General features: G+C 38.2%; 1 protein-coding gene across 5 annotated transcripts in view; it reads left to right on the top strand.

Moving 5' to 3' along the window:
- The window catches only part of TBC1D5 (TBC1 domain family member 5), a 321,123-nt gene that overhangs the window by 246,866 nt on the left and 50,364 nt on the right, over positions 1-23,893 (top strand). For 3 of the 5 annotated variants that reach the window (XM_063325150.1, XM_063325148.1, XM_063325149.1), the window contains 3 exons: positions 11,637-11,722; positions 16,476-16,729; positions 21,034-21,099. In XM_063325150.1, coding sequence (XP_063181220.1) covers positions 11,637-11,722; positions 16,476-16,729; positions 21,034-21,099 — 406 coding nt within the window. The remainder of the gene's footprint in view (positions 1-11,636; positions 11,723-16,475; positions 16,730-21,033; positions 21,100-23,893) is intronic. The other 2 variants (XM_063325152.1, XM_063325151.1) reach the window with 1 other exon arrangement.

Raw genomic sequence — 23,893 nt, 5'->3', positions numbered from 1 at the left:
CTTGCAGTCTTCTGAATATAGAAGTAGAGCTTCTTACGGAAGAATGGGCTATTAAAAGTATATATATATGTGCAATGAGAAAGTAAAGGAAGGTTTTTTTGTGTATATCCTAAAGCATTTACTGAAGGTGTGTCTCTGTGTATGTAATATCCCAGGATTGGCTAGTTTTCTTCATTTTTTTTCCTTATCAAAACCATTGAGCACGTTAATTTTCAAAGCAAAGGCTGTGAAATAAAGAAGTAGAGATACGGAGGTAGGGCAGTGGAAAAATATAAAGTGATTAAAAAACATAGTTCTAACTAGAGTTGTTCAAATAAAAAAAAATTAAAAAATCCAATTAGAAACAAAAGTCATAGAAAATGTGAACATATTGTGTTCCTTAAATAACCAGATGTTCTTTCCTTCCTGAAGGCAGGCAGGGCTAGGAATAAAAGGTTTAAAACTATTGTTTTAAGTTAACTGTGAATTTTGCAAATCTGTTTTCACCCTTTAGCAAATAAAATTCTAATACAGCAACATAAGCAAAGTAATTTTCATCTTTGGGTGTTCTTATTTGTATGTTGTTCTGTGTTGAAGTGTTAACCTTATCACAATGACTTATTAGAAAACTAAAGCACTACATAGAATATTACAGCTTTACATTGCATACTAAGAGCCTGACAACAATCCTTTGTCTGAAATCTTGCTGTATTTATTCTTTATATTTTTGTAAATTCAAGTATTCTAACGTGGTGAGTTACCCTATTCGTTGAGCAAGCTATTTAGGAGCTTAATTCAGTCAAGACACTTTTATCATAAGCCATCGGTTCAAAAAAAGAAAAAAGAGAGTGACTGCGCTTAGTTGATGGGAATTAATTTGTTGGTTGTGCTAATAATATTCTAGTTACTGCTGCTGCTATTTTCTCAACAATGTATTTTAAGATATTTGCTGACATTGAAAGTGTCCGTATAATAATATTAAATTCTAACTAAATCCATGAGAAAGCATGCATGACATTTCAAAGAAGTTGTATTAGTTCGTCATGACTGAAATTACAAGTGCTGCCAGAAAACTTAAGCAATAATATATGGCCATGATCACGCATACAACGATTAGTCAAAGAAATCTGCATTCCAGCTTTTAACACTTTTCACAATCTGAGCAATAAGTGACAAGGGGAAAACGCATTACTGAAATTTTGAACCGAACTCTTTGTACATTTCTTTTCAGCTGAATTTTCTTCTTAAGTAGCTGCCACCTTCTCAGAGTTTTCTCCAAGCTAGTTTCATGTGCCTGAAAGGCTGTTGAGTTTCACTTTCTTCTTCTTCAGATAGATTCTTTTCTATACACTCATTAACTGAGGTGCCGCTGCAGAGCTGCAACTGTCCTTTGAAAGCTGCCGTTATGTCAGTATTGTTTGTTTTGCTGTTTGTGGCAGGAGAAAAGCAGGTTTGGGGTTGTTTTGTTTGTTTGTTAGCATTGTGTGTGCAATCTGGCATTAATTACCTCTCTTTAATGACCAGATTGCAGCCAATCAGAAGTTGGGATCTGGCAGTGTTTGGGCATTAGCAGCTCATTAATTTGTACCTGCACACCTTGAGTGGGGTGTGGAGTCCATGTTGTTAGTGGGGTACCAAGAAGGGGGAGGGAGCCTTGAACAACCGTTTGCTCTTTGCTTTTTATTTTCCATCATGAAGAATGTGACTGATTTTTCAGGAGATTCGCAATTATGCTTTAGGGATTTGGGGTGTATGAAAAGTATCAGAAATCTGGGGTAATGGATATCCCAATGCAGTGTGAGCTGGTGGTACCAGTAGGGTCACCTACACTTTAAAGGAGAGTTGCCTTGACAGGGGATGTGTCTGATAAAGGAAACAAGGTTTTCCAGAAAAGCCAAGTACATGTCTCTTCATCTGGGAGGAAAGGAATTAGGAGAAACACAAAATAAATGCATTTACTTTCAGCAATTCACAGAGAACTTCTCTTTGCCTTAATTTCTGAAAGATTAAGATCTTGGGTGTTTAATGCAATGTAGATAGATTTTTATGAACAAAAATGTATCAGGGTCTTCAAATTGATCCCTATTCAATTCCTTGTAGTCAACACAATCACTTTGCTGGTCTGACTTCCCCATTTGCAAATACAAAATGGTTAGATGTAGTCTAAACACCTCACCTTGAATAAATCGATGGTTTTTCTGTAACTGCATGCTAAGCTTTTTAATGTGGACCTATACAACTAAGAATTGCATGTATTTTACATGTAAAAGCCATGATATCGTGTTCTTTGTTTATGTTCATATTCGTAAAATCAGAAGCTTTTGCTTTCCAAGGAGATAGGCCGTGCTTCGTTTTAAGAATTCTTGTTTTAAATATTCAGTTATTGTGTTTCATTAATAGAATAAGGTATGACAGGCAGCTATGAGTTTAATGATAAATTGCTTGGAATAACCATGTTGCCATAGTACCACATAAAAATAGTAAGTGTACAATGAATTAAAAATCTTCTTCATTTTTGTACATTTGTTTCAAAACCTTCGTTCCCGGTGCACCTATGCATTTTAAAATATAAAAAGGCTGTGTGGTCAGTACTCATAGTACAACAACTTTCTCATCTCTCCTGAAGTTCATTGCAATTTCCCCTGATACGTTAACCATTTGGTCATCCCACCATAAAATAGTCGTCTTCTTCAAAGTATCCTGTATGTCACAAGTAATATTGTCAGGAAAAAATCTTGGAAAGCGGTTCATTAGTCATCTAGTCAGGACTTTTCGAATGAGAAATCTTTCACAGTCCTTCTTGTTCCTCAGAATCATACTTCACACAGTAGTCATCACTGGAAAGAGTGAGCTGATCTCATAGGTTGCCAACCATGGTGCAGGTGCAAGTATTGCTCTCTTTAATGTTGCACGCACAGGCCCGTTACTTGGTTAAGAACCCACAGGTATTGTATCGATGCAAGTTAGGCAGCCCTTACATTTAAATGAATAGGAAAATGGTGGGAAATAATACAGAATAAAGCAAGGCTTTTATAAGAGGTGACACCTCTTATAGTTAAGACAAAGCTGTGCCGCAAGTGAGATGGTGCAGAAACAAAGGACTTGTCCCAGTTCTGCGTAGGGCCGACTGAGATGGGACTGCACTCCCGGCACTGAGAGCAGAGCCTGACGAGGAGGGCATGTTGACTTAATTGTTCTTATTGCCGGTCTTGTGTGAGCCAGCAGGAGGGCTGCTGGCCTTGAGGGTGGTCGGGAATTGGTGGTAAGGCTGGTGATTTCTAGGTGGGTGGAGAGGTGCAGAGTCTTTCAGAGGAGACAGCTAAAGGCAAGTTAGGAACCATTGTTCCTACTTTAGACTAATATTAAGTATATAATAGTGTTGTATAGAAGAGCAAGTAACATATGCATTATTCAATAAATAGCCAAGGCAACTAGTTGATGATCAGTCAATTGGACTGAGAATTGCAGACACACACACACAAAAAACGTGTTTGCATTTTTGAATCTTCTCTGCAGATTTCATAATGATGCCTTTTACTGAGGTGTCTTCCCTATTAATCAGGAAGAAAAGGCGTGAGATGCAGCAACATCATGTTCAGGCCAGAGGGGCAATCAGGGAAAACTTAGAAATAGGGAAGGAATTATTCTCCTGTGCTGATCAGTGCTCCCAGTAATATTCACTGGGAATTTATAGACTCTGTCGTGTTACGGGCAAGTACTTTAGAGAGGCAAGATGGAAGAGAAGGTTATTATTGGAAGCCAAAACTTTAAACGGTGCTTTCTCTTTGAGCAAGTTGATATCCTTAGTAGCAAAGTAAAAGCAATTCTGATTGTACTTGATGCTAAAGCAAGAAGCTGAAGTACTTTAAGCTCTTAATTACTTTAGCTACCAATAAAACTTACTGCTTGTGAATTTCTTGGGGCTGTTTCTTTCAAATGATTGGTTTACTTCTGTTTAAAATGTCGTCTAAAGCTACTGACCCTCTCCTAAAGAGTAATGATGTTATTTATAAAATTACACTAATAAAATGGATTTAACAGTGTTAGAGTGAGGTGATTATGGTTCTCATGTGCAACCTGACAATTCAATTAATCACTTCTAGTTTGCAAGGTAGTTTATCAAAAGGAAGCACTTAAAACACTTAAAGCACTTCCATTCTACCTAATCAAAAGTTCTCCATATCATAATTTATGTATTTGACTAAAATTTGCAAAACAAACTGTGTGTTATATAAAAATAGATTCATAACTTTTCAATAATGTATGAAAGATTAGCTACTGAATCATATCCAATCTATTATGATGGAATTTAAGTTCAGTCTCTTCTCATATAAATGTAGATATACTGCTGGTGTATTGACATATTTTATGGTAAATTTTAATGTATTAATTGTTGTATACAAAGCTATTTGAGTACATTTGTATTGGGGAACGCTTCTCTGAAAGGGCAATATACTTTCAAGTTAGACGTGGGAATGGTACATTTTAGCTTTTGCTGTAACTTTTTAGGAAAATTAGGTTTGGACACGTGAAGTAGGACTCTGTCCTTTATCTTTCTAAGGAGCAGTAGTGTTCAGAATGGCTCTACAGTATCCTCATTACTGGAATCCCAAACTGAAAGGAGCTGCTTGTCCCGCAGCACCAGGACCTTAGCTTCTCTCTGCTAAAAAGACTTGGACGTCGTATTCCTTTTGCTGGTGTGTGTGCATGGGGCTTTTGACAGAGCCTTTTGCACTCCCCCAGGGACCTTTTTCAAGTGTTTTACATAGCACATTACACGCGGAACATAAATTAATCCGATTCTTTTCCACATAGCAGAAATAAACAAATTGCACCTTAAAATGTTCTTGTTTTTCCCTGGTAGGTGAGATTTGTGTACAAGCGTGTATCTGGAAAAGATATAATGCTGTAAGTGTGGTTATAAGGGTTTTATCAGTATAAGCTTCGGATAACTGCATTACTTACAAAGCCATCAGTGGGTTATGCAGGTTGTCCAAAACGAGTGCCAATAAAACCATAATGTGGTAGCTTTTCTGTACATAAAGATGTCATATTTTAAATCTCATAATTTGGAGCATTCCAGGGTTTAAAGCGAGGCTTGCTGTGTGTTCCCTTCAAAAGCCTGGATCTTTCCTCCACAATGTTGTAAAACTCCTGTTCCTAACCGTGCGGGGCTGCAAGATGCCAGAGCATAAATCTGTCACGGGGTAGGGCTGAACACTGTCAGATTTATACCTGCTATTTAGTTAATTTACTTCTTAAAACCAAGGGTTCAGCTGAAAAATAGACGACTAAATTAAGAGGCAGATTTAAAAGGTACTTAAGCGATTCTGTTGGTGCAAGATGGGGATTTTACGCAGGTTACGAACTTGAACGTTGACGGGACAGAGTCTTTTTGTCTGGAATATCGATTAGAGCTGATTTGGTAGCATTTGATCTACCTGTTAAAATACAATACTCTGTAGAACTATAAATAAATTAAAAAAAAAAAAAAGCTTTCCAATTGGTTAGGACAAGAAGCCAAAATATACAAGTAGAAATTTCTTTCAGTCAAGTCACTGAAGCTTTTTTAAATCTCACTTGTCATTTTTTTCAGTTCTTCATCTCTTGTCATAGAATGCCCATGTGAGAGAAAGCATGTGTGTATGAAGTTAAAAACAGACCATAACGCACGGTATTTAAAATATCTTCCTGGTATCTGAAATTTCTAGTTGCCAGGGGAATGGAGGGTTGTCACGTAACAAAACTGGAGATAATTTATTTCAGCTTGATCGGAGTTCAGGGGTTTCTTCCTGCCTTGACCCAATTAACTGAATTTTCAGTTCTTTCGGGGAATTTCTGTTGTTTCGGGGGAAAAAAGAAAAAAAGAAGAGCACTCCCTAATTTTCTTTAGAAACAATTAAATATGATAATTCTTCATGCTGTTATTGCGTTGTAAATAACGAGTTCTGCGATTGAGACCCACAGCATCTTTCTGAAAAATGTAAACAGGAAGTATTATTCCCAGTTTGAGGATTCTGGCGTTCCTTTGCCAACGCCAGTGTTAGTGCATGGATCTCCTGACTCCCGCGATTAAGGGAAGTTCTTTATTAGTTCTGTGCAGGATACTCTTCATGTTGTGCTACGTCCATGTGTAGGGTTGATAGATGCAGACTATCAACCTGTGTTTTGGATAATATTTTGCTTTTTTGAACCACTTGAGAATTGCCAATACCCCATTATGTCCTCTAATGCCTCACCATTTTTTTTTTCTTTGTAGTAAGCATTTTACTCAGTGGTTCATAGGTGGATGGAGTACTTTTTGTGCTCCAGCAGGTTGCTTGTTCTGTAGAAGGTATAACTAGGGAGGAGGAAAATTAGAAGGTGAAAGGAAAGTTTTATTTGGGGAATGGCATTTGCTTTGGGTGCTCTAGAGTTTGGGGTGGGTTTGTTGTTTAGTATACTAAATATTGTGGTGTGTTTATGTAATGTTCAGCCATTGCTTGTATTTTCTAAGTCTAGTCGTAAAGTGGAGACAGCTGCTTGGATACCTGTCAACAGAATAAAAAAAGGAAAGGTGAAATTCTCTGTGCATCTAGGCTATTAGGTAATCATTAGTATGCACTTCATATTAATTATTAGTGAAAAACTGCTGCCGAACTGAAAAAACTCTATTCCTTATCCGCATCTCAGTGGCTATATTTCAGCTCTGATCCTAGTCCAAATTTTTGCCATGTTTATATCATCTTTATTGAAGAAAGAAGCATAGGTGATCCAGAAGGAAAAGGTAAACCTTTGCTGACCGTCCAGTCATTCCTGAATATAGGGTCATATATATGCTCCTCCAGCTTTCATTAGAAACAAATGAAAGGGAAAATAGAAGACTTTTAATACAAAAAATTAGACTGTATGAGAATTATGAAAAAATCCAGTATTGCCCTGTCAGCTGAAGAGGGTAAAAAGGAGCAAAGTGGCTCCTTAGAAATATTTGTTTAAATAAAAAGAACAACACTGCGTCATCATCCTTCTCTTTTTTTATATATGTTTAGTTCAGTCTGTTCTTCGGTTTTAAGCTTAAAATATTATTAGTTTAGAAAAAAGATATATGTTTGGCAGCATTTGTTTAATATATTGAAAAAAAAAAAGCTAGTTTTAAAAAATCCCGTTTGGCACTAGTGAGATGATTATTTTGGTAAGTCTATTGCTGCGTGTGTGTATAATTCGCTGCTGCTGTTTTGTTTGGTTTTTTCTCTGTTGCTTTTAGGTTATCTAGTTTCAGATACAATCTATTAAGTGGAGTATTTTTCAGTAGCTGAGGTTTTCCCACCTGTCTACCCTAAAACACCTGCAACATATGTTTGTGTAACCCTGCAATGCTTTGTGGTTTGGGCCTTGAGAAATTCCCCCAGAGCTTTTTGCTTATAAACAGCTGAGCAATTCATTTCTCTAATGACGAGTGCTTTTCCCTTGGCATTGAGGCAATAGCATGTTCGCTAAAATAAGTCTCATTTTTCATCAGACATATTGAAAATCTTTTTTCATTGTTGTCTCTTATTCTGAACCTTTAGATTTTGCATGAAATTGGGTTTGATTTTTTTTTCCTCTTAATAATACTAAGGGCGGGGGGAGGGGGGAGGAGATACCTCAACAAAGATGAAAAAGGAGTGTCGTAGAGATTCCTCCACTTACACCTGCATGTAAACTTTTACAAATAACGTGTATTCAAATGGTGAAACGTTACATTGCAGCAGTAACCTGCTTTTCCTGGTATGTTGTAGAACAGTCTGCCTGTGACTTCTGTCACGCACAAACGTGCTTTGCTATATCATACCTACTCCGTGGGTAATGTGATGCGATATGTCTCTGGAGGCCGGGGAGGAAAGGGGTTATAGTAGGGAATCTGAGCATATGGAGAGCGATCCTTAGCTGGTGAGAATCGCTTTTTGGCAGTTTGTGCAAGTTTAGGGAATCTCTGCTGCGTTTGGTGTGATTCTGACCGTGGCCTCAGCCCCCTGCCTAGGAAAAGAGCAGGTGCGGGTATAAATTAACTCAGCCCCACATCCCTGGAGGAGAATAAAACCAAATAGAAAGTCCCCGAGAACCTCCTGCCAGCCGTGGGATTTGGAGTGAGTCCGTCTGGTGGTGGCTGGGAACAGAAGAAGGAGGAATGGGAATTAGGACTTCAGCAGGCAAATTGGGGAAGGGGGAGCATCTTTTAGGCAAGGAAGGGCTCAGAGGCAGGAATACCTCAGAGACACCTGAAACGTTTTAAGGCATCTCTTCCCTTTGGGCAGTGGCTAGTACATTGTGAAGGGACAAAGTCCAAAATCACATCCATTTCTATGTGTGCTCCTATACCTGAATTTCGTACACTGTCCTTTTAGAAGTAGAAATTGGGAATTTTCTACTGGTTGAAACTAAGCTCGCTCTAGCTAGAAATTAGGATTAGAAGAATTATAAAGGCAGCAGCCTGCTCCTGTAAAATGGGTGTGGGGAAGAGGGATTCTAGTACTGGCACAGGCAGCTTTTCTCTCTGAGAGAAAGCGCTTTCTTTCCTTAGAAGGGGAAAACCATAAATGTACTAATCCGTATAATGCCCTTACACAATTTCTTAGGGGCATGCAACAAACTCCTAATTTGAAGGGTTGATTTCACTGTCATTTTAACATTATCCTTATAAGCAACAAGATTTTATCTGAGGTACTAGTCAAAATACATACATAAATTGAAAAAGAAAAGGAAAAATTCTACTCGCTTAAGTAATTAAAAATACAAATAAGATCATTCTAAATTGCACTGTGCAGGAAAAAAAATGTGGTTACTGTGAATATTTTAAACAACGGAGCTATGTTTATGTAAATAAATTTGTTTAGTCTTCAATCCTAATACATGGAATATAATAGAGGGGACAGCTCAAATTGGATGCTTACAGAAGGGAATTAGTTTAAAATTCATAAGGAAGAGGCATTATAATCACGTAGCTTTTCCTTTCTGCTTCTTCTATTTAACTTACTGAAATGGTTAAAAAGAATATAAAATCTAAAGGACAATCACAATGACATAAAGATCATAATCTTCATAAAACAGTAATTTTTGCTGTCTGAATTTCAGTTTTCAGAAGTATTTAAAATTCCTGGGTGATACTTCATAGGTACTTGTCTGCTAACATATATATCAGGTTGGTTTTTTTAAAATAATGAAATTTTCCAAAAGGATATCTCTGTAGTGTTACAAAAGGAGTTGCAGCAGTAACCCTTGGTATTTACTGTCTTGCATTTCTAATGTTGTTTTTTCAACAGCATTTTTTCTGGGGGCTTTTTTTTTCACTGCATGTAATAGTACTTTAAACTGCTGCTTCCTTTGATACCTTTAAACCTCATAGGAATTTAAATAGGCCCCTGTGAAAGTAATGCTTGAGCCTCATTCATATGTTCGAGTTAGATCATTATTCCTATTAATGGCTTTAAGTGCTTAGATAGTAGATCAGCCTTTCGTGTCTTGAATTGCTTGTCATTTCTGCATAAATATGTTTCAAGATACTATTCCACAGGATCTTTTCCTCCTTTTTTTTTTTTTCTATTTAGAAGCAATGTGTAATAATCTTTTTTTTATTATTATTTATTGAGTGGTGCAAAAGAAATTTCAATGTTTCAATGTTTTTGCTAAGTTTAAAATATATACTGAGCTATTGGAAACAAATGGCAAAACTGGCTAGCATCTGGTAACGTGAATTTTTCAAAAGGCTGTCTTATGACTTAGAAGTGTCCGTTATTTTAACCGTCTCTTACTCTTCCACCTTGTTGAAATGGTCATCAAGACACATAGAGAAAAAGGTTATTTAATTCACGGGAGAAAAGTTACACTGATTACTCGCATAGTAGTCGCGGAACCATCAGTTATCCTCATCACGTCAGTTTGGATTTGATTATCATAGAAATGCATCGAATTACCAAACTAGAGCAATAGTAACTAAAGCTGATTCATTGTTATTGCTGTCAGTTGATGAGGACTGACTTACAAGCCATACGAATGGGTAGAGTTATGCAAATATTGTTTTTATATCTGGAGAAGAAAAACGTAGAGCGGCCATTACAATGTGGGTGGTAGGATAGATGGGGATTTTTTTAATGCTTGTCTAATAGCTTTTAGTTGTTTCATTTTTTAACGAACATTCCAAACAGGATATATTTTTAAAAGGTTTAATGTGTTTCCAAAGAAAGAAAATGAGACATTTCATACAAGATTAATTCTGACTGCAGGAAACAATCTGGAAATTCCCAGCCTTACATTTGACCCCACAAATCATCCTGGCCTTTGATATCTACCACCTCTTTAAATCTTCTCTCCTTTTGTGCACGTGCAATATTTTGGTCTTTAAAATGCAACTCCTATATCCTCCTCCAAAAATAAGGTTTCCAGGGAAGGAGGGTTACCTGCAGTTATGTGGAAAACGAGAGGATAAGACTATGGATACTCCGGTCTATAATGAATTCTGGAGGGCAAAAATACAACGTGTGAAACTGAAACAACTGAAGACTGACTCCGTCAGAAATATAATGTACTCTCACCTGTGAATGGCTGTTTCAGAAAGGTTATTGCGGAGTTCATTAAAACTGTATTTACTACTAGCAGCACTTAGGAAGACTTGCTCATATAAGGCAACAGCCTATGAATGAACAAACCTTTAAAGCAAACACTTGGAAAGTATTTAGATCTGTTTTCTCTTACACTAGAAATTAATTACTTTAAGCCATTTCTCTTCTAATTTTTTATATATATCTATATATAAAAATATAGAAAGGGGCCTCTGTGTACCTCTGTTATTTTGATTTCATCTGGATGCAAATTCTTTTACTTATAAATATTTACTTTCCCGTCCAAATAATGTCCTTCGGGATGCATCGTTCGATCAAGGTACTTTATGCATATACTGTGGTCTACACTTAATCAATGTTCAGTGGATTATTAGATCCAAAAAGGAAGATTTCAGAACTACTGAAGGCAGCGTGCTCCAGTGAAATAGATTCACTGCGGCAGAGGTGGAGGCTAACAAGTGGCTTCTGGTTTCAATATTAATTATATACATTTTATTGTAGGGGGACAGTTCTTTATTCGCCTCCGTTTTGAGTAGGGTGAAATTTGGAGAGGAAAAAAGGCTCCGTGTGCCATCTAGTGGCAATGTTCAGGTTGTCTGCCTAAATTTAATTCTTCGCTCCACCGAGACGCTGCTAGTGATGCATTCAGTTCAAAATGCTAGCTATAGTTTCTCCTTACTATTACCATTTTCCTTAAAAACATATCACTTTAGCTTGGAGGTGGTAAAATTCTGGACGTGAGCTAGAGGAAGGAATCATATCGGTGTCTGAACTTTTCCAGGAATTATGGATTTAGTTAGAAATGTTACAACTGCAGCCAACAGCCCCGTTGCTGTGTGGAAGAACACTAATTTCTGTGAGCATGGAGTGGACTTCCTGGCAACGCTTGGGATTATTTTAAGTTTTTTAAGACTTCGATTTTATTTAACTAGCATTACTGCTTTGAGAAATCAAGATCCTGGGAAAAGAAATTATTCTTTAAATTTCTAATCTTCCTTAATGAGCATACTTCTTGTCTCTGCTTTAAATATCTCAGAAAATTCCAATAAGGTATTATTTTTTTGATTTTTTTTTTTTTTTTAGAGAAATCCAAGACCAGTGACTCATCAGTTCCAACAAAATTTAGATTATTACAAAGCACGTGGAGCAGACCTGATGAACAAAACCCGGTAAGCTCTTTCTGAACGTATGGTCAATGAACTAAGACCTTACATAAACAAAATGTTTCAGACGTCACTTTTATCCCAAACAGGAATTAAATAAGCAGTATTAAAAGCACGTGTGTTTCTTTCATGACATTTGTTTTGAATCTTTACCTTGCCTATTATTCCACGAAAAATGAAAGTTTTACAGATAGCCTTGCAGTCAGCTCGCTGGCATTTATTGAAGGCTAAGGACGTTCATATGCAATGACGCGTATACTAAAAGCAGGGGGTAAAACGTTGCCAGTGTGAGTTCTGTAGCTGAACTACTTCCCGTAATGCATCTAATCGCAATCTGGAGTATCCACTTACCAGAAGCTGTGTAAGTTAAATTCGCGTAAATCCAGTTTGAAGTAATTTTTACTAAACTTTTTTGCAACGTTCCTCCCTTGTTTTAGAAGCGGTTTGTATTGGTACTGCTTAAATTCCTTGTCAAGGCCATTTTATCTGGTGGACACCCGACTGGGTGGCCACAACGTGGGTGCGCATCGCTGGTGGGTGGTGGCTGCTGGTGGCTGTGGGGCAAACCAGCTCTAGACGCGATGCTTTGCTTCAATTTATACTGTCACAGGCAGTTCCTTGGACTGCACCTGGCCTCAGCCATATATTGTGCCTGCTGATTTATAGGAACTTGCTGGCTTTGCCCCCCTGCAAATTCTGTTTAAATCAGTTACATTAAAAGCTAGCTAAAATTAAAATGGAGTGGATTCAAAAGTTCTTAAAATGGAGAAAGGAGCAGAAATTAAAGCTGAGTAGAGTGACTGCAAAAGCTTTTTTTTTAAAAAAAAAAAAAGAAGGCTTTTAAGTTAGGGAAGGGTGTAAAAAATTACAGCGTTCCATTACATTTTCTTAATGTTTTTACTTATTTAGTCTTTTGATGAATGGTCTCAAGAGTTGCCTAAACTTGAAAATTCCAAAATAAACATTTCCATGATTTTTAAAAAAATAAATAGATCATAAAGCCCAAAAAGAATGACACCTGTTGGAAACCTAAATTCTAAGGAAACAAACGTCCATTAAATCTACGTGGGAATATAAATTCATTGCACACATATATACAGGATACACACCAAAGGAGAGGAGAAATAGTTTAGAATAGTTCGGATAGAGGAATAACTAGGATAAATTTATCTCAACATAGGAACATTTAGAGTAGGTCAAATGTGCTAAATCTGCTTAAGATTGCACTAAAGAGAGAACTGGAAGATGTAACATTAGGAAATGTTTCTGCAGTGAGCAGAGAGATGGATTAGAACAGCTACCAGGTCTTTTTCATCTTTAATTCCACAGGCTCAGTGATATATTTAAAATATCTTGGCAAATCTCTAATATATATTGCTGATTTTATCACATATAAAACTTTTTAATCCATCACATTCATGTATTTGTCTTTCATCTCTCATAATGGCTACTTACTGAAGACAGAAATGCCTTTGAATAACGCTTGCTTAAAACAAAACATTTTCATCTTAGCAGAAAACTGCAGAGATTGAATCATCTTCCTACTGCTAGTTTAAAAATATACCATTCACAGTCAAGGTCAATGATGCTTATTGTGATGAAACAAAATTGGTTGCTTCATAGATGGAATTCACGTCTCCTTGATACTCGTATTTTTAAACTGATGCCTTACTTTTAAATCCATCTGTTGATAACTCTACAACATAATCAATCAGCATTTTTCTTGTAATTGTTGTGCATGTCTGGTACATTTAGATGGCTAAAATGTAGACATTGATCAGTGTTTAATGGCTGCAATCATCCTTTGCATTAATACATCAGACATTTAAATGGTAAGAAATAGATGCATTGTTCTTATTTTCCTGAACTTCAGCTCAGTTTTAAGGTACCTCCTCCAGAGATCTAGCACTTCGCTATTGTTCATTTTCTGAAGCTGTGATTCAGAGAAATTACACAATAAATTTTACTTCAGAATACTTTCCTTAAGACCACCTCTTTACAAGAAATTTAGATAGCATCATTATTTATTTTTCATGTACATGTATATGTATGTGTTCTGAGCTGATCATTAGCAGTGCCATAGCAGAGCCAAATCACACGTAGGTATTAGGAGCTGCCATAAGTATCCTTTCTAGTTTTAAAATAATTATAAAACATTATTGCACATTGCTGTTGAAAGCATTTTTTAAAATTATGTTTTGGACATAATGGCTTAGAGAATACTTTTGGTCTTCGTTGTTCCTGTAAAGTGATTTTTCTCAAAAAGTCTCTTTCCAACCATCTGAGAAATGCAAATAAACTTCTCCTGGTTTACATATATGTCAAAGCAGCAAATTAAACAGTCTAGAAGGAAAACTTTTTCTTATTAAGCAAAATATAGCTGAAAAAAGAAGAAACAAGCTGATGGACGCAAATGCTCAAGCCGCTGTGTAAGCTTTGTCTCCTGCATCCGTGGACCGTCGCGATTCCGATGATGCAGTGGTTAGCTCAAAGTGTCCAGTGGCTTTGTTGCTTGGGCAGCCTGTCAGAGAAAAAGATGTACTTCCAGTAAATATCATTTTTTGTGCTGCAAAGTCAAGGGTGTTTTTTTACTGATTGTCAAGGCTCTAGACCTAGCAACAAGACAAACGTAGGACTCAGTGTGCAACCCATTATCTTCTTTCTAAGGTGATGTTTCAGGTGAGTGAGTGATACATACCACCCCAGTCTTGGTGATTAGTTTCAGTAGACTGAGGGGAAAAACATGCCCAATATACTAGAGTTTGGATTCTTAATATCAAGCAAGTTATTAGTGGTACGACCCAAATATCAGTGATGTAATTAGATCCATTGCAAACTGTTGATAACCGACTGATATCTGCTAAGCCAGCATTTGGCATTTCTTCTTCCACCTTCAGTGCTAAAGTCTTTGTTTTCTTCCTGGAATGGAGAAAACATTAAGCAAAAGACCCTGTGCTGACTCTTCTGATGCCACATATATGTGATGGAACAGAAAAAATCCCTTTTTTTTCCTTAAGTGTCTCTGCAATACCTTGGGGAACTGATTAATAACTGAATCTGCTAGGTAGTAGCTGAGTAAAATCTAGTAATGATAAACATTTAACGTGTCCTCGTCTTTAAAATCATTAGGACCTCTTCAGTTTGCTTTTGAAACCATTTGGGACTCCTGCAAGAGTGTTTTATAGTTCTGAAGATGCTCACTTTGTAGTGACTTTGTCAGTCGTTCTCAGGTGGCTACACAAAGACCTTTTGCAATATCAGCAGCAACCAATCAATAAAATGGGGAAGCACAGAAACATCCTGTAATCGTTATTCAGCAGTCATTCCCTTCCAGCTTCCATAAACTGGGAAGCAGCACTTCGTCCCAGTCTCTGCGCTGATGTTCCTCCTAAAAAATGCTATGTGCTTGCTTTCTTCATCACCAGTATATAGCAGGAGGGCCCCATGCAGCTTGGGGCTATATCTCGTGAGTGTGCAGGCTCACATGCTTTCTTCTGCTTTCTCTCATTTTAACTATCTATTCTGAGTCTAAACAACTCAGCTGTTGTTATTTTCTGGATATGTTCTATATAAGTGCGTGTGTTTATATTGTGTATTCTAAAAAAACGTATCTGTAGATAAATAGGGAAATGATGAGAAAAGCAAAATCAAAATTACTTTTCCAGGTGCTGGCGCAAGTTACAAGTCACCCATATGAATTAATTTGTAATTTATTTTTAGTTAAACTTCCCCAAAACATTGCAAAACTATTTTTTCCCCAGTACAACGATTGTATTGTTTTTAATTGCATGTATTTCTTCAAATTTTTTAAAGACAGCTATTTATATCACTGAAGTGCAGATCAGTAAAATAAAACCTCAGGAGCGGAAAGGTCCCTGTGATTGTGATATATTTCTGTGAAGGCTATTTCAAGCATTAATTATATAAAACAGGAGAATGTCGCATGAACAAATAGGAATGGCTTTGCTGATCCTTGGGTTATGTGAACACTTCTACTGGGAATTAGAAGCTTCTTTGCCTCTTTATTTTAGACGGATTAAACGGTTCGACAGTTTCCTCATTCTTAATGTTGCATATAACTGAAGTGAATTAAATAACCACTGTAGTTTAAAATAAAAAGTAACAATGATCAGGATCATGATACAGTATATGTGTTATATCCTGAAGCCATTTTTCAGCCAAAATCACTTTTGAAAAACACTTGGCTCGAAATGGCTGGGCTGGGCAGAAGGTGAAGTAAAGAGACATTTAGCTCTGCCAACCTAAAAATACAGTTTAGTGTTAGTTTTGCCTGTTAAAAGAAATGTTTGGGTTTGAGCTATTTTAAACATTTCAGAGAATTTAATCTAGCAGAAGTAAATACTGAAGAAGTCTTTGACACAGAAGTGCAAAAAGTCAGTTTTATGAAGTTTTCAATGCTTTAGGGCTGGACTGCCTCTTGCCACGTTTTATTTTTTGCTTTTCAAAAGGCAAATTAAGAAAATTGGTACAAACTTGCTTTGTTTGGGGTTAGGCTGCATTTTTCAGGAAGAAAGGGCCAAAAAAAATTATCCTCTACTGGTTGGGAAAAACTCGCGCCACATGCAGTCCCTGCGGTTCCCGTGTATATTCCAGTGCAACTGTAGTAAAACGCCCTCTCTGTAATGTTCAAATCTTAGAAAAAAAAATTTTCCCCCCTTTTCGGAGAACGACGCATGCATTGCTATGTCTGCCCAACCCGTTGGCAAGGATGTGATGATTTCTCCTCTTCTTTTTTCAGCGCCAGCGCTAAGGCTGCCCCGCTGAACATCAACAAAGTCTCCAACAGCTTACTGAATTTTGGCCGCAAGCTCATTGCTCCGGCTATGGCTTCAGGCGGGGCTGTGGGCGCTCCTGCCGGCGGGAGCAGCTTTCCCCCCCCTGCAATGCCCATCAGAAGCGCAGTGGAAACCCCCCAGCACCACCAGCACCACCAGCAGGCGCAGCAGCAGAGGATGATGAAGTCGGAAAGCATGCCAGTTCAGCTGGGCAAAGGTAAAGGTGAAACGTGGGGCGGCGGGGCGACAGAGGGAAGCTTTGTCCTACGCCTTCACGACAGAAGAAAGTCCTTTCATTGATTTTATATCCGTGGGTACATATTCGGAGGACACAGAAAAAACAGAATTTTGTTAAGCCGGGCATCTATGCAGCAGGTTTGCAATATAATACAGAATTAGACATTGTCTTAAGAATGTACAAATACTATAGGAATTTTTGACCCTTTATAAAAGTATTAACCAGAAATTACATCAGACATACAAGCAAACTACATCATTACCGTAAACATTAGCCAATTAATTTTTGTCTTTGTATTTTTAACTATAAGACTGATTTCATGTAGTTGTTTTCAGTCTGTTGGCACAAATCCCATGCATAACAATATTACCTAAATACAGGCGAAGGAAGTTAGATCAATTAAGAATTACAGAGTAATTCTTAATAAATGAAATCTTATTCCCTTTAGAATGCGTGGAGCTTATTTGAGAAATTACCTGACAATGACACGTATTTGCCTTTTAATAATTTGTGGTGGCTCTCTGCACTTTCTCTGTTTAGTAAACACCACTTCGTTTTCTTGAGCCTTGTTTTTATGTTTCTCAAGGACAGTTTATTCAAACAACAAAGTCAGGGCTCAGCTTCGGTGGTTGTTTCCTATACTCTGCCAGGCTCAAGGTGCGTTACTGCTTTTCATCTGCAGCCAGCCTACAGCAGTATGTTCTTTGCAAGGAGCACACAGGATGCTACGGCATCTGCTGCTTCTAGCAACTCATCCTAAGTATTGGTTATAACTGGTGCTGGTTGTCCTGAACCATTATGTAGGATTGCATCATATTTTTCACCAGCTATGAAGGTGTAAGAGAAGGGAAATAACACTTTGTAGCTGAAGTTGTTGTCCTTTCCTGTGGTACCCATACGGTCCCAAGTTAGTCCTTTCACGATGCATCGCATCCCCAGCAAACACTGAGGGAGCAGAATGGAAAGGTACAAGTGTTCTCTTGAAGCAGAGAGATGCAGGCACTTCTGTGAGGGCCACTGCAGCTGCTTGGCAAAATCCAGATATGCAGCTTCTCTCGGAATTGTAGAATAATCTCAGAAATTGCTCCAGAGCAAGGGTTTTGCAGCCTCTGACACTGCAAACGTAAAACTGAAATACAGTGAATCCTTGATGCAAATGAATTCCATTCTTTACAACAGAAGTAAAACTAGGTGTGGAACAAAATAATTTCCACCATTTTGGACAGGCTCTTTTGTTTGCTTTTTTAAAAGAGTTTTCCATCATTCCCTTATCACATTATTCTTTTTTTTACCTTTTGGGTTGAAAAGTGGTCCTCGGGTGGTTATTTTCTTTCCTTGCTTAAGACGAAAAAAGTGTACAATTTGAAGCAACTTCTATAGGTGGAATCGATTGTAGCTTAATCTTGATCTAGCTGGTCAAGGATGACCCTGTTTACACTTGTGTGTGACAACTAAAATATTGCATCATCCAGAAATCCTGAGACTTTCCATACAAGAATCAGAATAACAAATTGTAGTTGTGTTTAGTCGTTGGCATGTACAAACTGTGCATGTGTTTCTGTGTCAACAGGAATATGGAGATTTGGTAAAGTAGTTAAGAAATGAAGCAAATTAATGATGTAGGGCACAAAGAATTTCCATGGTAAGAGGAAATAAAACGTACTGCAATGCTCCAGTACCTGCACCTTCCGCTCACCCTATTCTGTCTATGCATTTTTGATATAACACTTGCAAAAGTAATTTAAAGGCAACAAAATGTCACTACACTTTTTTTTAATTGGTTGAGGTGACAGTGAGTTTTGTTTTACCTGTTAGTGCCATGGTTGTTGTTCCAGACCTGTGCAGTTACCAGTATATTGCCTGTAGTTGGATAGAAGTTGTGAATGATGGCAGCTGACTATATGTGCAAGTGCTTTAATTTATATTTTTAAAGAGAAGCCAAAATAGCAATGGAAATATAAAGTCTCTTAGAGGCTGCCCAGTGAATTCTCCCTGAAGTACGTTTAAATGCAGGATTAACTTACCAAAAAAAATGCCCTATTTGCAGTGACACTGTGGCGGAGACAGGCTAAAAAGACCCTTTTGAAGCATGATGCAGATACTTTTGTAAACAACGCCACACCATTTCCATCGTGCCTGAAAAGCGAGAATAAATTCTCAACTTCTGTGCAGAAGGACAGCACTCAAGAAAGTGCTGTACGGCATCTCCAGTGAATGAGGGCACTTCCCGCACCCCTTTTTAAGTGCCTTTTTACCTTCTGCACTGCTTTTTTTTTTTTTTTTTTTCTTTCCCCTCAAACTCTGGATTCTACTCTAGCTTTTGAGTATCTAAAAGCTACTTGGTGTGGTCTGTAACTATAAGACTCACAAGTTACTGACTAGCCGTCACTAATTGTCTTCTGTTCCTGTTCTTCACTGTCTTTGCAGCTTCCCTCAACCTCCTGGAGCTTGGTTATTTAGCTGAGGTAGGCAGAGGCACAGATTTGGGATTTAAATGGACAGACATTTGCACTTCCAGTTGATCTAATGCTCACAGATGTCCAACTGAGGTTGGACGGTGTAACAGACCAAAGGGCTGTAAATCTGACAGGCATAAATCAGTAAAGGAAGTAATCCATTTTCCTCATATCTTATTAGTCCTTTCAGGTTTTGAATGCTCAAGTAGCGCTGGTAATTTAAATATAGAAGGTTATAAATTTGAAGAGATTAAACTAATTGCCCGTTCTACTTTTTTATTAAGTGTGAAGAAGTCCTTGGTAACAAAATATCTTGCAGGACTGGCAAAATAATCGTATGGCAGTTACCGCTCACAAACCAGCAGCAGTGACAGCTGCCATTCGCGCTGCCACCTCCAGGGGTAGCTTGTGCTGTGCGCTAGAAGAGGCACGGTTAGTTTGCGTAATCGATAGTAATTATTTCTCACTCCGAAGTTTTGGTGCTTGCGGAATTTCTTTAAGAAAAAATTCATATAATTTAGATAACGTAAATGGAAAAACAGTGAACTAATATTAAAAAAAAAAAAGAAAAACAGAAAGAAAACAAAAAAACCCAAACACCCACCACATTAATTGCAAGCCTGTAATTCCAGATGAGTCTTCAATATCACAAATCACAGTTGAACAAAGTATCCAGACACCTAATTGGAAATTCAGTTCCTCCTAATGATATATTAATCCCATTCAGCCTGTCCTCAGCACAGAAGATCGGGTATCATTACTGATTACTTATGCAAGGTAGCCTGCTAATAGAAAAGGGATTAAAATATTCTCTTGATCCTACACAATGAAGGAATTCATTGGCACAAAAGTTAAATTCAAATCTTGAGTTCATTGGATTGTCAGTTGTGTGCATTGTCTTGAAAGAGAAAAATATTGGTAATGAAAAATCTGGAAGAAGCAGAATTGTTGCCCTTTGCGTTCCACTAGATTTTTGAGTGTTCAGAAACTGGATACTCTTTAATTATGAAATGGCAGTGTGTTGCCAGAAAAAAAGCATTTCTCTTTCACTTTTTACCTGATAGTCCCAGGTACAGTTTTTCTTCTAGGTTCTTTCACGCTGAGCCCCAAAAGGCTTTTGATGTGAATGCCGCTCTATCACAAGGACACGTTAGAGGACCAGTTTGAAGATGAAGTTCTGCCAAAACTCTGATCAGCTATTTAAAGAGTTTCCAGACTACTGTTTGTTTTTATGAGTTGATACTTCTGTGGTATTTGTTGTAACACGAACAGAATTTCCGCAGTCACTGAATATGCCCTAAAGAAATGATCTCCATATTTAGAATTATTTATGAACTGGGTCTAGAAAATGAATATGCTTTTTCAGAAGGAAAAAGAAGTCCTTAGTGATAGTAGAACTGAATAAAAATTGAAGTATTAAATGACTGATTAACAAAAGAGCTTTTTTCTTCTTTAAAAAACATATAAATATGCATGTTCTTAAGTAATTTTGCCATTTTATTGACAGTAAGAATATGATGCTCCCAAACTAGCAGTGTAAGTGTAAAGTGCCAGAAAAAAATGGGTTTGATTCTTTCAGTTTAGATTTTGATATAAATCAGTTTCTTAAAAACACTGCTTTTTTGCACATGTCTAAATGTGGCATGTAGTGCACTGATTATTAAAACTCCCCATTTGTTTTCGCCTGCTCTTAGACCACTCTCTCACAATATCGTTCGTGTTCAGAGCAGGGTCTTCACGTGAAAAAAAAACCCCGAAGTCTCAGCTCTTTACTGGAGTGGATTGCATTTGTTGGGGAAACCTCCTAACGCTGTTATTTGTCCCCAGGCGAGGCGGGCGCAGGCAGCGATGCGGGGCTGCCGGGCCTTGCCCAGCATCCCCCGGCCCTCACAGGTATGGCGGCCACCGTGGGTCCAGCTGTGCCACCAGCATCACCCACCGGCTCCGCAGCCACCCACCCCCGTGGGTTTTTCCATGCGTGGCGTCTTCCATTCACTGCCATTGTCCATCCACCGAGTGGCACTGTTGTGTAGAGAGAAAAAAAGCAGCTTCACTTCATCACTCCCTGGGTGTGCTGTGTGGGGCCCTTCAGTTACGTTCGCTGTACGCCAGCATCCGTCTTCGTTTAAAATGTGTATTTGCCTCGTACTCTGTAGTCCATTTCACACTTTGTCATGTGGGGCGATGCGACCATCAATGTCTCTTTTAGCTGCATTACTTCTGTATTGTTATATTTGAGGCGGGTATTTACTGTGAGGGTGGTGAGACACCGGAACAGGTTGCCCAAAGAAGTTGTGGATGCCCCATCCCTGGAAGTGTTCAAGGCCAGGCTGGATGGGGCTTTGAGCAGCCTGGTCTAGTGAGAGGTGTACCTGCCCAGGGCAGGGGGTTGGAACTAGATGATCTTTAGAGTCTCTTCCAACATAAACCATTCTATGATGCTGTGATTTTGAGCTGAACGTCTACTTCAGTGCACTTGTCTGAAGAGAAGCTTACCTGCCTCGGCCTAAAATAATAAGTATAGGGATTTCTGTGATGAGATGGTTTGAATAAATTTTAAAAATGCTGGAAGCCTTTGTTCCGATTTCAGCATAGAAGAAGAAGGGAAGCTAATTTATCTGAAGTTTAAAAGTTTTATAAAACTCATATCATTCTTTTTGCAAATTTTAATACTCTACATCCTGACTATGGCAAATACAGAGTAATAGATGAGCAAATCTGAATGGTTTTGAATTATAGATCATGCCTTACTTCTGTTCTTCTTGGTGTCTTTGTCCTTGCTCTCCTTATAACTATGAAGGCTATTCTTTTCCTCTGTAGGAGTGAGCCATCGTTTTTGTATGCCTTTTGTGCATGTCTTCTCAGACTTTTCCTGTATTTTAGTAGAGGTCTGCAAAGTTCATGATTATCTCCCCTGTAACTTAACTCAAAGTTAGTCAGACCTGCAGTTTGCTTTTCTTTCACCATAAGTCCCTCTCATCATCATCTGTTACTTAATTATAACTCCCTATTATAGATCGCATTACATTTAAACTTTCCTTCTTCATTTCAAGACATTTCATGTCTCCACCCTCTGCCCTGCCAGCAATCCCAGCAGTTCAGTCCTTTTTCCCACTGCCACATCTGTGTTTTCCACGCGGTTTTGATGCAGAGCATTTGTAACCCTGGGGACAGCCCCAACTTCTTTAGCAACAGGCAAGTCGTGAGCCAGTTCAAAGCCAGCACAGGGAGGTAGCGCTGCTCCTTTTCGCCTCAGAAGGGGATGCGTTTTTAGTGCATGAAATCCTGTGCATCATTACTGTGAACTATTTAATGCATTTTAGTGTGCACATATATATTTTTGAGACATCCTACGCAGTAATGTGTTCTGACTACTGCTTACATCGGGGATCCTTAGCTATTTGTTCTGTGTGCCTCATAAGCATTTATTTGATTTCCGTCATGTGGTTTCTTCAGCCTGTTTCATATAGGCTTTAGAACCTTCTGGTATACGCTTAGATAGTCAGAGATTAGATTTCTCTAATCTTCTTTTAAGGAGGCATAATGTATTTATCTGAGATTGATAGAATGAGCAGAGGAAATTGAAAGTTTTGATTCAGTGATGTTCTCAGGTTGTCGATTAAGCTGCTAAAGAAGAAGGAGATGAGTTTGGTTAGTTATTAACTGTAGTTTATTGCATCACTTTATACATTTAGATTGTATGTGGCGGGTAGGAGTTCTGGTTGGTTGGGGGTATTTTTGCTTTTCTTTCCGAGGAATTAGAAAATTAGAAACTCTCTCAAATTACCTTCTTGTTGAGCTGTTGACTGAGGAGAACGTGCCACACTGCTAATTAAGAGAAATGCAGAATCAGTGAGACACACCACAGGGAAGGTACAAATGTCATTTTGTGTAATCCTCCCAAGAACCTGAAATCTCTGCATTGGTGCTACAGTGTTATTTCCAAAGTTACGTGAGGGTTGTTAACGCCTCAGAAATCGGTTGTTGTGACCAGGATGTCAGTGCACACATGATACATCTGAAAGACTTCGAAGTACCATGGTTACTTCAGTTAACTGTTCTTGCAGCAGCTCCACTAAACTTAGAGTCATAAAATCATAGAATAGTTTGGGTTGGAAGGGACCTCTGAAGGTCATCTACTCCAACCCCCCTGCAATGATCAGGGACATCTTCAACTAGATCAGGTTGCTCAGAGCCCCGTCCAACCTGACCTTGAATGTTTCCAGCAATGGGGCATCTCCCACCTCTCTGGGAAACCTGTTCCAGTGTTTCACCACCCTCATTGTAAAAAATTTCTTCCCTGCCTCTAGTCTAAATCTACCCTCTCTTAGTTTAAAACAATACCCCTTATCCTATCGCAACAGGTCCTGCTAAGTTTAGGACCTTCTGTGTTGGGAAGATGAAATTCTGTGTTGGAAAAATTATAGGTGGTTTTTTGTCTGCATTAGGGAAAACGTATGATTGGTGTGGCCTGTCTTTCAGCTTTCTTATTTGCAGTTGTAAAACTGATGACTCCTCTGGAAACTGGAAAAGCCTATTACAATCCAAGAACTCTGCTTTATGACTTACAACACATTGTAATTATTCATAAGTGCTATTCTTTCTGTCCTGCTTGTTTCTTAATCACATCCCCAGATAATCCATGTCACAGTGCTGTTCACAGTGTTGGAGTCCGAGTAAAAAATTT

This window comes from Chroicocephalus ridibundus, chromosome 2 (assembly GCF_963924245.1).
Source record: "Chroicocephalus ridibundus chromosome 2, bChrRid1.1, whole genome shotgun sequence".
NCBI lineage: Eukaryota > Metazoa > Chordata > Aves > Charadriiformes > Laridae > Chroicocephalus > Chroicocephalus ridibundus.
This window is presented reverse-complemented; position numbering and strand designations above follow the sequence as displayed.